General features: G+C 37.3%; 1 protein-coding gene across 28 annotated transcripts in view; it reads right to left on the bottom strand.

Annotated features, from left to right (window-relative positions):
* Positions 1–1,684: 1,684 nt before the first annotated feature.
* Dlg2 (discs large MAGUK scaffold protein 2) overlaps positions 1,685–15,979 on the bottom strand; it is a 1,893,126-nt gene continuing 1,878,831 nt past the window's right edge. For all 28 annotated transcript variants that reach the window (XM_063256338.1, XM_063256340.1, XM_063256341.1 and 25 more), the window contains 3 exons: positions 12,940–13,049; positions 8,093–8,184; positions 1,685–6,380 (listed from right to left, as the gene is read on the bottom strand). In XM_063256338.1, the coding sequence (XP_063112408.1) occupies positions 6,274–6,380; positions 8,093–8,184; positions 12,940–13,049 (309 nt within the window). In that variant the 3' untranslated portion in view covers positions 1,685–6,273. The remainder of the gene's footprint in view (positions 6,381–8,092; positions 8,185–12,939; positions 13,050–15,979) is intronic.

Genomic DNA, 15,979 nt, shown 5'->3' with positions numbered 1-15,979 from the left:
TTTAACAGTGTTGGAAGGACCCCTGAATGGTGTGGGAAAGATGCTCTTTGTCATATGACAGCTTGCCAAGAGATTGGCTCTTAGCTCATGTCATAAATCAAATTCTCTTGTGTTCTCCTGTTATCCTCAGGCTTTAGAAAAGTTTGCCCAACTTTCTACTTTTGTCCTAACTGTGCAAAAGGGAAATTAGGAACAAAGTCTGTACTTTGGCTGTAACATTAAAAGAAGACAGGTCAATTTGATGATAGCAGTGGTGTCTTCTGAGATATTCCTAAGAGAAAAGCATTATAGGGAACCAGAATTGGGGTTTTGAGGCTTAGCAGTTATGATCCATAGAGGACATCCTTTCCTGCAGATTGTCAAGATAGGGTCTGGTTGTGTTAAAAAAAAAAAAAAAAAAAAGGCTCGCTGTTGCTTGTATAAATGTTCCTTGGCTTTGTGCTGTGGTGGGACTTTTCAGTTTTGGCATGGGCTATTTGGTCACATGTAGACTGTAGATTAGTGATGGTGAACCTTTTGGAGCTTTCAGTGACAACAAACAGCTGACTGTGGTGCATGTGCCCTAAGTTCGTCACCAGTGCTACTGATCAAGTGCCTCCTTTTAGGTTCAGAAGTGTGTGGTTTGTAGTTTTGAAAACACCTATTTCAAACTAGTTACATAGAAATGAAATAGGACACAGGTAAAGTCAAAGGCTCTTCTAGCCTTTTCATTCCTCCGAATGAACACACCTATTATTGAAGCAAATGTGGCTTTTGTGTAGCTCTACCATTATATTAAACTACGTGAAAACGTGTAAATGTTAAGTATAATGGTTGACATTTGTGGTCTGCATTAGTCTTCCAGCCTCAGTCAGTGTCTTAACTTGAGGGTCTTTGTTCACTGCCAGAAACAAGGGACAGCCTCAATCGGCACCCTCACATCACTGGTTCTAGTAAAGTGTGTTTCAGAGTGATTGCTTTGATGATGACATTTCAGACCTTCCTTGGAAGGAATTTGTTTTGGCTCGTAGAACTGTGCTGTCTAAATATATAATAAGGCAGATGTTTATCTTGAAGAATTTAGGGCTAACAGATCCACATTCCTAACCCTGATATTTCTTGTGTGTTCATGTCCTTGGAGCTGGTGTATGTTGTGATTTCACTATAGATAATGGAAGCTAAGACATAATGACACTGCGTCCCAAAAGTGTACCTTTTTCGTTATCAGATAAGAAAAAAATTTATGCCTAGTGTTTTCTATAATCTTACATTTTTGACAGTGGGAAATTTCTTTTACTGCATACACATGTCTTTAAAAAACCTATATTTACTACATTGTTCACTTTTAGCAAAAATCATATAAAAATAGGTGAAATAGCAACCAAATATTTAAAAACATGCAAAAGCACTTTCAGTTCCTCTTGGCAGTGCCAGTATTTCTCAGAGCAAACCTACCCTGCTTGCATTTTAGCTCTGAAATCAGATAAATTTGATAAAAATAGAAATAAGTGGCCCTATTCTTTATGAAATAAGACAAATTATGCTTTGGGAGAATATAATTTGCTATAAAGTATAAAGTGTTTTAATATTTATATCTTATAATAAAACCATGACATGTTTATAAACACTCTATCAACCATTTTTTACAACGGGGGCCACCGCTGACATCTGGAAACGCAATAAATATTCACAGACACACGGAGTGTGAAATATACATCTTGATTTTATAATCGTGTGTGCTTTATTTTTTACACAAATGGAATGGAAGTGTTGACTATTTACACTAAACAGGAGTGTAAGCTGTGCAGTGTCTCTGTAAACTCTAGCCCAGGCAAGGAGTGGTTCCCCCTCCCCCCATCCTGCACTGCAGCTCAATGAAGAAACATCCTGTCAGAGAGAAGCACAAAATTGTCATATTAAAAGGATCTAACAGGTACAATCTGGTGCACTCAGAAGTTAAGACACACTTAGGAAACACAAATTCAAAAAGGAGAGAAGAAAAGTTTGCCATCCATTGGGAGTTGACCTTGCCACTTGGCTGTCTGTCCTCATGAGTTGATAGGGAGATATAGTACTGTACTTTATTTTTAGCTGATCATTACCTGCCTGTCTTACCTTGTCTTCAGCTGCTACAGGAAACTGCACAGCTGTACAAGAAATGATTTCTGATGCACAGATTTCAGTGAGGAAGGATATTTACAAACTGGAGTGTGTGTGTGTCTCCAACCACATTCATTTACACCTAATGTAATATGTGTATACATGATATGCGTACCACATATACCATCTATACACATAAGTAAAATGGATATCCACAGACTTCTGTAGGGAGTCTCCTGGCAAATCAGCTGTCACAGGAGGTACTCCAAATGCTCTAGGGAATTGATCCTTTGGGATTTTTTCCCCCAAAGAGTGACAAGTTAATACAATAAATTTAGGAACACTAGTCTGAGTCCTTAATGTAAATAATTTTGTAGGAATTTTAGGCAGGATCAAGACAGGAAAAGAGCTATTATTTCACCAGCAGTCCATTCGATCTCACCAGAGCAGTCACCAGCCAAAAAGGAGAGGGGCTTAACATGAAAATGGGAAAAAAGAAAGTAGGAAAAATAATGTCTCTCTCCAAATCACAGCGATAGCATGGCTTTAATGAGGTTTGCCGTTAGAATAATTATTGGGGCCAGAGTCTGCCGGTGTTGAAAGGAAATGTCCTCAGAGCCTTGGGTGACATTGGGAGTGAGCTCCTATAGGACCAGGGTTGAGGCAGAGGTGCCCAGGTGCCGACAGAGCCATGGCACATGCATCCTCGCTGCCAGGGCAGCGGTGCAGGCTGGCTCCAGGAGGCTGCTGGAGCTGGTCCAGGTCAGGGCCTTGTGCTCAGCTTTCCTTTGTGGGCTGAGTAGGTAAAATGGTGACCCCAAGTATTTGTGTCATTAGTCCAGAGTATGGACATGCTGTCTGAATCAGCCATGAGCCCTTTATAGGACAAAAAAATTAAAGAGTTGGGTATGTAGGGGATGATCAGATATGGGAGAAGAAAGAAGACAAGACATGAAAAGAAAGAAAAACAAAACAAAACAAGGTGAAACAACCCAGAGCAACAAGAGGTTGAGACTAGAGAGAAGTGGACAAAGAGAGAGCAGAGTATAAAGAAGGATTATGGGGCAAGATTAACAACTGGGATTAGACAGGACAATAAAAGGAGGGGACAAAACGAAAAAACAATGAGATGAGACATAAGTAGGTGAGCAGTGGAAAAGAACGAAGGGGAAAAAAAAGTGAAAGCCAGAGGTGGAGAGCTTGTTTCCTCTGGCTCAGAGTCCTGAAGGGCTGGCAGTAGGATCTCAGACAGTTCACAGAGGCACCTTAGTGCAGCTTCATAAAGACACACTTGCCAAGCAAATAGTCAACCCAAGAATTTGGGGCTGGAAGAAAAGGCCTGCAAATAAATGGCTGACAAATCCCGTAGGAGGAGAGCAAAAAACAAATGCCCCAGCAATTGGCTGGCAAGTTGGATTTTGATTTTGGTAAAGCTGTGACCCCCATGGTGCTACACATTGTACCAGAGCATGAAAAATAGCACCAGTGACACGATCTGGCACTTTTCTGAAAGGGCCCAGCATGTGAAGGTGACATTGCGCCCCCAGCAAGCCTTCAGATTGGAGAGAGCCCCGGACTAAGTTTGCAGTGTTAGCACCAGTCTGGCCCCAGGCTCCAAGTACATTTGCCCCAGATGTAATCTGGGTAACTTGCATACCATTTCCATACACATCATCTTATTTACTGCAAAATACACCAGCTCACTGGAGCCTTAGAGACCTCAACAGTGGGAAGCGCAAGACAACACAACAAATGAAGATGTATATTCTATAGGAAAAGACCCTCTCACCAATTTGCTTGGTGATTCTTCAAGCAAATATATATGTATATATATTTATATAAATATACATAAAAATCAGTGTAAATGCCAGTTCTAATCCAGAAGCATCTACACTAGGAAAAAAATAATTATATTACTACAAAACCAAGGGTTGGTGGTTCAATTTGATTGTACCTAGCCACGGCAATACTATTAAATGGAAAAGCACGTCACACAATCCGAGAAAACGTCTACTCATTAATGACAATCCTCTAAAGAAAAACGATTGCATGCTCAGTTGAGAAACCAAAGAAGTTATCATGGTGGCCTAAAAATAGAGCTGGGATCAGAAGTGGCATTCTGGTGGCAGAAAACTGGGAGCAATACTGAGGAAAGTTGGCCTTGACCTGAATCTGGCAAGCTGCAGATATGGACACATCATACGATTTTGAGTATTCTAAGGACTCTGGAAATTTAGCCTTCATCAGAGGGAAAATGTACTGCTAGCCCTTCCATTGCTATGGCAAAGGCAGCTGCAAGACTATAGGTAGATACATAATTTTGCATTTTTGTATTTGTTTCAGTGACTGCAGACAATGGTAGTGTGAGATGAACAACCCTTGTTTTTGAAAGAGACTGATTTTTGAGCTCCAGTGTTGTTACTGTGAAGTAGCCCCATCACTCTGATGGCTCTGTCTTTTGTTCTCCTACCCCAGCCTACATGCTGGTTGGCTGCACAGTGTGGCAGAATCCCTGCCAGGTCTTGGTGTACCCCAGAAGTAAGGCGATGGGGCTTAATCTGGGCATGTATAAATCCCAGAATTGAGTGGTTATTAATATCACTGAAAAGTCTCTCTTTGACACCATGGGCAAAACCAATGCTGATGTCACTATCAGCTCTAAAGTGGGAAACTAACTCTTCTGTTTCACTTTATAGGCTTTGGGAGATTTCTTTTTTGAATCATCATTATCATAATTGTTAAAAAATAAACTTGGTCCAGGTGCAGCCTTGAGGAATTCAGTTCTACTGGTCAAGCTCAAAGGCATAAATTGTCTTTCCTTATGGTTCTCTTTGCTATACATACTGAAACAAAAAGTCTGTACCCCTCACCCCCAATCAGATACTTCTCTTCCTCAAAGATATAGTACATCTTGGACAGATCTCCCATGGCTCTAAAACCAACTCTGGGTATTACAAAACTCTACTCTGTGAAACAAAAAAGAATGATCCTAATTACTCATAGCTGGTTAAAATACTACATGATCCTTTAAGAATTGTATGTAAGTAACTAGGAACAAAATTATCCAACTATTTGCATGTAGGGCCAGGTTGTTTAACTAGAGAAAACCAAAAATTTCCTTTATGTCAATTTGCATAAATTTGTGTCTGAAGGGCCATCGATTTAAAAATGCATTAACCAAATATCTTCCAAAAATATCCATGAGGGCAACTCATTGAGGGATGTGCTTCATAAGAGTGTATCACTAGTGTGCAAGGGGAGATCACGGGAGGTAAGTGAGGGAGCAGAAGTCTTTGTAAGACTTAGGAGGAACTTAATGCTGTTAATGGGTCATTGGCAACAAAAGGCAGAGTGCAACTTTCAGTTCTTGAATTTGATCTCTGATAGTGCATACACTGAGTCTTTCAATTAATTAGTCTTTACAAAATATTTCACAAAACTTTTTTAACCTATAGAAATTTGTTTCTATACATTTAATATATTTTTTATTATATAAATTATTCTTGTCTTTAGTGCCTTCTTTCAGTTTATAAATGGCAAAATAGACAATCCACAATCATAAAGCTAACCCCAGGTAGAATCCCCTCCTCTCAGTAAGGTTAGTCTCCATACACTTGTGAATTTTATGAAATGCTCGTCTTTGAAGATGCCAGTCAATGCAACTACACAAATATCCTTCCCTGATAGCATGTCGTCTCCAAAAGGACTCCTTTCTTTTTCCTTCTTTGTTTCCTTTGCTTGTTAGGAAATCAAAGGCTGTGCATAGTTATAAAATTCAAAGTGTACCAATTACAGATGTGGGCAATGGGAAGGTTGGTGAGGTTCGAGTGCTGGCAACTTTTCTTTAAAGCAAAAAACACAGAGAGCTCAGCAGCTAAATCAGCTCTGGACATCTGCTGGGGTGAGGAGGCTGCCCGTATCTTAGGCAGAAAGCCCGTCAGAGGTTCATCCCTACCCCTGGAACTTTCAGCAAATCGTAGCCTTCCTGCATACTGCAATGTCTTTTCTGTCCCACCCTGTGGCCCCTCCGTTTCCTTCATGGCTTCACACAGTTTGTGTTGTACATTCATAAGAATTCACATTGACTGCAAAAACATAAATGCAACAAAAACATAAAAGCCTCCAAGTAGTATATTATATATATTTTGTTCTTCTAAATGCTCTTCTGTCGTTGTCAGAGGCGCAGTAGCTAAATTATAACTTTTCTTTAGAGGGAATCCAGATGAAAGGCCCAGACTGCTCTTCAATAACAAGCTTGCATTGGTTATATATATCTTCTAAGGTGTCTCCTTGGACAATAGCTGTAACAACAGCAAACAAGCCCAGAGTTAGGAATCATTGCCTGCTTGGTGAAGAACAGTCAGCATTCGTAAAATGGACACCCAGTGACAGACAACACATCAGGAAGCTTAATGTCATTTTCTATTAGTAAGAAAGAGCAGAAAATTCACATAAGCAACATTACATCAATGACTTTTAAAAATGCTTACAGAGTGTGTACTAGATCAGTAATAAATGTAGCATAGTCTTTGTACTTTGTACATCTGTTTGTGGTGGTAGACAATGCATAATTCATTTATTTAACAACTATTTCATGGGTGCCTATTTTGAGTTAAGCACAGGAGCAAAGCATTGATCAATTTTCAAGCTGAGAGCTCCCTGTTTAGTAGAAGGCTGTCCTTAGAGTCTCTGTGCTTTACTTACTTTTGAGCAAAGACAGAAGTTCAGATATTTTTGACAGAGGAAAGGATTTTGGAGGAAACCTTAGTTAATCCCTCTAATCCCCAAAACCTTTAAGAAGAAGTCATCCTACTTACTGAAATTTTATCATATATGGCTATTTATACTGAGAATATTTGATGATGACTAATTTTAAGAAATATATTAGAGGAAACACAAACTTCTAAATTATGCATTACATAATACAGCAAGGCATTTGAAATTGATTTTAGTATATTTCATTATCTCCTCTGAACAAAAGCTATGTAGTACATAGATCTCCAAAATATATCAGAACTATTCATTAACTCTAAAACTTAAAAATAAATTGCTCTTGAAACATCATTTATGTCTTCAAAAACAGTCCTCACATTATAACAATTATAATAATTTATTAATGAATATAAATCACTAGTCAGAATGCAGTTGGTTTTGATTTTCCTATCTGGGTGTTCTTTTAAGATGAAACATAACTCACATTTTAGTTATCATTAGAATCTCTAGTTTTATCCAATTAAAACTATTTACAAACTGCTATACCATTGACATTTTCCATATTCTGAGAAAGATAAAATTAAAATACCTAATTTGATAGTAGGTAATTCAGGAGAAAAGTTCTTGTTTTTAAATTGGTGGAAATAAATTATAAGGCAAATTCCACAAAGTTTGATCAATTTCTAGGTTTAATTAGTATACCATGAAAGCATTTAGAAATAGACAGATCAAGATATCCAACAAAGAGAAATTATTCTTTTATTCCCAACTTTCATATTTCCTAAGATACATTAAGAAAGGAAATAAGAAGTTTTGTATTGAGACTTGTCACAGAATTAACTAAAACACAGAGAGGGTGCATGTGATTTGAGCACTACTGATGGGAAGACAGACTGAAATTGTCCTGATGACAAAGGTCCTGAGATTGCTGCTCAAAAGTACCTGCTCTGCACACTGCTGTTTTGAGCCCTAACAACTTCTTTTCAAATTTTCTGATGCCATTCAGGGAGATAATTTAACAAAGAAGAATTCTTAAAAGTCCTTCATAGCAGGAGATAATTCAGGGGTATATACCACTCCTGGCTGTGGTAGGGTAGAGGACCCTGGAAACTGACTGTATCTGAACTCCGAGGACAGAGAACCAGAGCTCTGAATTAAATGGGTGTGGCAGAGAGAAAATGCATCAAATAAATACTAGGGACTCTCAACAGGGAGATTTTACTGGACCTGGAATGCTGTCTATACCAAACGTCAGACGGTTTATCTCCTCTCTCATAGTACCAGGGGAAGGGTAGCTTACCTGTAAAATATTCTCCAAATTCTTGCTCTAGTTTAATTGCTCGATCATAAGTTTTCTTGGCTTGTTCCTCTGTTAGACGCTTGTTCATCTCCCTGGGAAAATGAGAGTTTTGGTTTTAGAACACAAAGGGAACATACCAAGTCTTTAAAAATGAAAAATCCAAAGCAAAACAGAATGCACAGGAGGCATAGTTTAATCTCAGCAGTGGCTTCCTAATCTTTATTCAGGACTCCTCCTTGGTGGACCAGCCCCAGTTACCAGGCTCCCTGCCAGGAAACTCACTTTCTCAAGGGCTCTACATTAGAGAGAAGCAGAATCATCTCATTAGAGTTTGCTGTTCCAGTTTTGTCCCTGTTCTGTTCCCTGCAGTACCCTGGAGTAGGGCTAAGCTTTCTCCAGACAGGCCCTAGGGTTTTGCTCATCTGTCCCTTGAGGCTTCCACTTTTTCAGTATAAATGGCCCTTTTTCCTTATGTGTTATCTTGTGGGATATGCTTTCTAAATCCAAACTCTTGTGCGTAACCTGGGTTTTCTTCTAGCATATTTTATCCTCTCTTAAATGTGAGATGTAGAATCGAAGGAAATGTTCCTGGGATGGTCAGAGGCAGGAGGAGGGATGGAAGGAAAGGTAAGTATATCTTGGTTCACTAGGCCTCATTACATCTGAGAGACTAGACTTAACTACTCTCAAGTCCTGATCTTGCAAATACCTCTGATTTCTTGCTTTCTTCCTGTTCCCCAAGGGGTACAGTTTACTCTTTAGGTACATTTTGCAAAGCATTACAGAAAATAGGGCAGACCCATTAGTATCTCTCAGGTCATGGAGGTGTTCTGCAGCTCTTGCCATTTAACATTTTTTTTGTCTTTTTGAGACAGGGTCCCACAGCCCAAGGCTGGCCTTGAGCTCACTTTGTAGCCCAGGCTGGTCTCAAACTTGCAACGATCCTCCTGCCCCAGCCTCTCAAGTGCTGGTATTACAGACGTGTGCCACCACACCTGGCTTACCATTTAATTTTTGCAAGTAAAAGGGCTACTACTGTTTTTATAACCAAATGAAAGGTGAAAGACCTGAAGGAGGACTGAATTGAAATGGGTATAGAATGGAATGAATGTGCAGAACCAAAACATTTTCAAGTAGACTACAATGAAGTAACATAGTTAAGTGGTGAGCCAGGATAAAGAACCTTGAAATAAAATCTTTTCTACTTTAATAGGCACACGGGTGCAGTTAGAAGAACTACTTCTAATGTTCTAAAGCACAGTAGGAGAACTATGTATAGCAACAATTAATTGAATATTACAAAACAGTGTAGATGGAAAATTTTGATTGTTTCTAATGTAGAGAAATAATATACATATAAAGTGATAGATATACCAGTTAGTCTGATCTGATCAATAACACTGTATTTGTGTGTCAAAATTTCATTTGATACCCCCGTGCATATCCATAATTACTATGTATCAATTAAAAGGACAAATAAACTCTAATTCCTGTTTTATGATAGGAGAATGGACTGAAAGGAATTATGCCTAGGACTATCTTTTTTTCTCAACAATTGCTTTATCAACTGTGCATAAATGTTGATCATTATAAGATTAGTTAAACCTACCCTAGTCTCAAGGACATACTAAGGTAGAGAAATAGAATATTCTTTAATTCTAAGACCCAATTTACTGATTCTCAACCAATTATAGCTTTACCCTCCCATGACCACTACATGTTAAAGAAAGTCCAGCTAAATGCAAACATTTTGGTTGGCCCATCATAACGCATCATTAGTGCATGTAGACTTTCTAAAAGCATGACTGCCTTGTATGCCTCTTAGAAAGCCAGAGACTGAAGTGAGAATACTTAGCATCAGTCAACTCACTTTCCAGTGAAAGTTTGTGATATGTACTATAATCCCAGTTAATCAAGGCTGAGGCAGGAGTACTGCAAGTTGGAGGCCAGTATAGCAGTTTAGCAAGACCTTGTTTCCAAGTCAAATAAAGGGGGAAGGGGTCTTGGGTATGTAGCTCAATGGTCAAGCGTTTGCCTAGCTAGTATGCCTGAGGTCCTGAGTTCAATGTCCAGTACAAAAACAAAAACAAAGAAACAAAAACCTCCCCCGTATCTCTGTTGTACATGCCCTTGATTTTACGCTTCTTTGAAGAATCAGTTATGTATGTGCTAATATGCTCTGTGGTTTGATGTGGACACTGCACTTGAGAAATGTGTGTGATGATGTATCAATGTCTAAATGTGACAGCTGCCACGCTTTTGTTCCAGCTGACCTAGCATTCGCTTCTTCCTGGGGAATGAGCAATTTGTGGCAACTTTGCTCCTGAAGAAAAAGCCTGAGAACAGAGTGAACCGTAAACACGCAGCATTAGTAATCAGATCGCGCTGGTCTGACTGTAATCATTGCTGCCTTTGAGACCCGTGGATATGGCTGCAGTGAATTATGTCAGATTCACTGTCCTCATTGTGGAACACAGCCTTCAACATGCTTCATTTTTCCTTGGTAATAAGTAGCTGTGTCAGTGTCTGGAGGCAAAACTAAGTCATTTAATAGTTGTGGAAGGAAGCAGGCCCTCTCCTGAGCACCAGATGGGACTGACTCCCAACATCCTACTGGACCAAATGTGCCACTGTTACGGCTTCTTGAGGCCCCTCTTCCTTAGGAAACCATTTATCCCATTGTGTGTTTACAACGTAAAGCCTCATTTTTCTGAAATAGGACTTGAAGATGCTGTCCCTAACAGGTGAGGGGTATTTTTCTACTCTTATGAAATTAGCATTACATCTAATACTTGTATCATGCAGCTTATTAATGCCATATAGCTGACTCTTCAGAGAAGCATACAATCAAGGACAAAAACAGGATATTGTTTTGGGGGGAATTATTGAAGATTGAATCCAGCACCTCCCACATGTTAGGCAAGTGTTCTGTGACTGGGCTACATCCTGTCCCCATATCCTTTTAAACTGCATTTTGAAACAAGGTCTTGCTAAGCTCTTTATAGACTATAAGTCACTTGACAAAATGAAATGTGTGGTTTCTTAACTCGCTTTGTGCAATGCCTAACACAGATTCCCTTATATGGTGAAATTTTAATACCTTCTATTGGAACTAATAATATGTAAAATTATTATTTTATCAATACACGTTTTCTCACATCAATCATGGGAAATTTATTCAGTATAATTTAATATCTAAATTTAGTATAATTTAATACCTAAATTTAAACATAATAACCATTAACTTCCCAATTTTAATTTCTTCATCCTAGTAAAAAACCTGTAGCTGTCTTTTATTTATGAGAATATATTTTTCTTTTAAAATATATCACTGGCAATGTCCCCAGAGAATAAGCACATATTTAACAAGTCTTTCAGTCTGCCATTTCTACTACTAGTACAATTAGTTTTGCTCTTTTAGCCTCAGAACATACTAGAACAGAACAGGTAGCTGATATGTTGGGTAAATAACTGCTTTTACTCTTGAGATTAATTTCTCCTTCTTTGGTTCTTCTACAAACGTGGTTTTCCAGTATATCCTCTTGGGTTCACTTGTGAACCCTGTCAGTACCCTGGTGAGACCCATATGGAAGCAGTGTTTGAGCAATGTTGTAATAGACATACCGGTATTATCTCTGGTACTTTTGCAGAAAAAGTGCTACTTTGTATTTTATAATGATAAAATGACATCAAGCCCCTAACAATAGGATAACTGTCTTTTATAGTAATAACTATTTATGGAGTAACTACTATTTATGGAGTATTCTATACTGAAGATCATACAAAGAACTTCTCTTTCATGACTTTGTTAACCATTATGCTAGCTCTGTATGGTATTTATTAATGACTGATATAGAGATTAGGAACTAAATCTTAGGGAGGTCAAACAATTTGCCAGAAGTTATGGCAGCAGATCATGTGCCAACCTAAGAGCTAAACCTAGCCCGACCAATTTCAAACTGCTTTCTCTGCTTGGGTCTTTGTTGTTCTGCTATCATGATCTATCATAGTTTCACTTTCTATAGGAGTTGCTTTGTGACTTTACAGTCAGATCGTGAATATCCATACAATGTGTTTACTGACTTTTAAAAAAGATATCTTGGAAGCTCTTTGGGAAAGGGAAAAATAGAAAAAAATCTGAGTCATGAATTTTCCTCCTGTTCATAAATACACACAATACACAGGTGTAGCTCTAAGTCATGGTGGTGAACCTACAACATTCACGGCAGGCTATAAAAGGTTTGCCATCACTTGTCTATGTTACAGACGTTTTGTTATGGTATCACTTAGAAAGGTGACTATATACATGTGACTATATACATGAACAGTGACTATATACATGAAATTTTAATTTAAAATCATCAGAATTCTATTACAACACAAAATAAAATGCCAGTGGAAAAAGATTAAAATGTTGTCTTCTTCCTTTATTAAAAAATCCACCTTTTTAACAAAGAGATGGATCTATGAAATGGTTCTTAGAAGTAAGAGATATTTCAAAGAAAATCACTTTATCACTTAGAAAACCAAACAATGATGAAAACAGCAAAACAAAACTCCAAAAGACCCAAACCACATAACAAAACAAAACAAAATCAAACTGAGCTACCCACAAAACAATCAAAAAATAAGAATCAAGAGACATCAGTGCAGATATTTTAATGAGCACTTACATCCCTAGCAGCCCATATATACTTGTAGTTTTTAAAAATGGAATGTTTAAAAAGTAACAGTGGCGCTTCCTATTTTATTTGTAAGCATTTGTGACAAAGGCCTGTTGACAATTTGCTGTGTACTATGGAAAAAAGGAGTGAGCTGGACGAGGCTCTCCTCTCCCGTTTACTTACATCAGAGGTTCCAGAGACTTGGGCTTTATGAAGATGGCAATGGGATAGAGCTGGGCAACTTGTAACCGCTTGATAGCATTTCCTGATACATCAAGTATACAGTGTTTACCCTGGTAGAAAGAGAAGAAGAACAGGGAATTAACTCTGAAAGAATGGTCAAAGTGTGCCTCTTTTATGTCAAATGCCATGCTGTTTTAGTTACTATGGCTCTAGTATGTCTGGAAATTAGGTACTGTGATGCCTCTAGCTTTGTTGTTTTTGCTCAAGATTACTTTGGCTATCTGCAGTCTCTTGTGTTCCACATTTTTCTAGCTCTGTGAAGAATATCTTTGGTATTACGATGGGAATTGTATTGAATCCTAGACTGCTTTGGGTAATACTAGTGTTTTCACAAGATAAATTTTATCAGTCTTTCGGTTTCATCAGTGTTTTGTAATTTTCATAGGAGAGGCTGTTTTTTTCTTAACTAACTTAGTTAAATTTGTGCCTATGTATTTTACTTTTTATGTGGTTATTGCGAATGGGATTACTTTCATGATTTCATTCTAAGCAAATTCTTTATAGAAGCATAAAAGTACTGATTCTTATGGGTTGATTTTCCATCCTGCTACTTTGCTAAATTTGCCTGTATAGTGTTTTGGTGGAGTCTTTGTTTTTCTACACATAAAATTATATCAGATGCAAGAGAAACAGTTTGACCTTTTCTCTTCCAATTTTTCATGCTTTTATTTCATTTTCTTATTAATTCCTCAATGTAATACTTCAGGTTCTTCCTCCAAAAAGGTCATAGAGAGTGGACACCCCTTTTTAAAATTTCTGATTTCAGAGGAATTGTCATCAAATTTTCCCTTTTCAGTATGATATTGGCTATGGGTTTATCAAATTTTTTCATAATAATCCCCAACAGTTCTTTGTATTTCTATGGTATCAGTTGTAATGTCCTTTTTCTCATCTCTGATTTTATGTATTTAAGTCCTTTCTTTCCCGGTAAGCTTGGCTAAAGGTCTGTTCTTTATTTCTTTTATCTTCAACAAACCACATTATGTGTAGTCTTTTGTGTGTTTTAGTCTCTATTTCTAGAGATGCTCTTTATTTCTGCTCTGATCTTTATGCTCTTTCCTCTGCTAATTGGGGTTGGTTTATTCTTGTTTTTCTTTGATATATACAATTAGGTTATTCATTTGAAATTTTTCTATGTTTTTGATGTAGGTACTTTTTGCTATAAGTTTCACTTGGTACTGCTTTTGATACAGCTCATAAACTTGGATATGTTATATTTCCATTTGTTTTGATAATATTTTAAATTTTTCTCCTGTCTTTTCCCACTCAAAAGCATGTTTTTTCCCCATGTATTTGTGTAATTTCTAAAATCTACTTTGTTGTTGACATAGTTTTGTTTTATTGTGATCAGAACAGAAATAAGCTATGCTTTCAATTGTTTTGAATTTATTACGACTTATATATGATGTAACTTACAGAAAGTTCCACGTGCTGATAAAAACAGTGTATACTGTGGCTGTTGGATGGAATGTTCCGTAAATAGGAAATCCTTTTGATTTATATAGTGTAGTTTAACTTTGTTCCTTTGTTGACTTTGAGGGGGTCTTGATGGTCTACCCATTGGTGAAAGTGGGTGGTGAAATCTCTCATTATAATCATATTTCCCTTTAGGTCTAATACTGTTTATTTTACAAAATTGGGTTCTTCAACATTAGTTAAATACATATTTACAATCCTCATGTCTTCTTGTTGAATTGCTCGCTTTGTCATTATTATAGTGACCTTATTTGTCTCTTTTCAGTTTTTTTAAAGTGTATTTTGTCAGGAATAAATAAAGCTATTCTTGCTTGCTTTATGTTTCTATTTGCATGAGATAGTTCCAATTTGTTCACTTTCAGTTTGTGTGTATTCACTGGTGAATGTGAGTTTCTTACAGGTGATGCTGAGAAAACCCATATTGATGGGTTTTCTTTCTTTTTTTTTTTTTAAAGGCTATATGTTTTAACTTGAGAATTTAATGTACTTATAGTCAGTGTTCTTACTGGTAAATAAAGACGTGGTATTATTTTGTTGATTTTCTCCTAGTTATTTTGAATTATCTTTGTTCTTTTCTTCATCTTTGTGTTTTGATGGTTGGATTGTTCTTTTCTATGTCTTGTCTTCAGATGTGATCTATACTGCATAATGTTAGTGACCTTAAACTTCTGACTGTAAGAGTTCTTTGGTTACATTTTTTCCCAGGTTGGTCTGGTGGTCATTATTTCTCTCAGTTCTTTTCTGTTTTTTAAGAATTTTTGAGTTTTATTGCCACATTTTAGATGTACATAATGATAACATTCATCATAGTGAATTTGTACCTGTGCATAATATATCTTGCTGCTTCTTTTTTCCCATTCCTCTCCCTTTCCTTCACTCCCTCTTCCCCTGCTTATTTGCAAAACTTTGTTTCTGTTTTTTCCTTCTATTTTTTCCATGTCCCTTATGTCCTCTAGGGAGACCATCTTTCCCTTCTCATTTGAACATTTTGTTCTCATTTCCCAATATGTATTAGATATTTGGGTTTTTATATACACTTTCTGTTTCTCACATCAGAAAATGCAGTATTTAAACATGTGTATCTGATTTATTTTACTTAAGAGTGTGGTCTTAAATATGTATCCATTTAGCTAGAAATGTCTCGTTTATCCTTTTTATGGCAGAGTAGTATTTCATTATAAAAACATTCTTGATTGGTTGATGAGCATTTGGACTGTTTCCAAGGTTTAGCTATTATATACTGTGTCACTATAAACATGAGTGTGTATATATCACTAATCAGGCAGAATGGCTACCCTTTTTTTGATCGTCTGGGAAGGACTTTATTTTTCCTTCTTTTCTAAGGGACAGCTTACTGGATGTAGCAGTCTTTGTTGACAATTATTTTGTTTCAGGACTTGGAATATGTTATTCTACTCCCTCTCGTACTGTCCGGGGTCTACTGAGAAAGATGTTGTAAGGCTAATGAATTTGCTTTCAAATGTGACGGCATTTTCTATTGTAT

The sequence above is a fragment of the Cavia porcellus genome, unplaced genomic scaffold (assembly GCF_034190915.1).
Source record: "Cavia porcellus strain 051 isolate PalLab524CR breed Dunkin Hartley unplaced genomic scaffold, mCavPor4.1 scaffold_9, whole genome shotgun sequence".
NCBI lineage: Eukaryota > Metazoa > Chordata > Mammalia > Rodentia > Caviidae > Cavia > Cavia porcellus.
The sequence above is the reverse complement of the archived record's forward strand: the minus strand, read 5'-3'. Positions and strand labels throughout refer to the sequence as shown.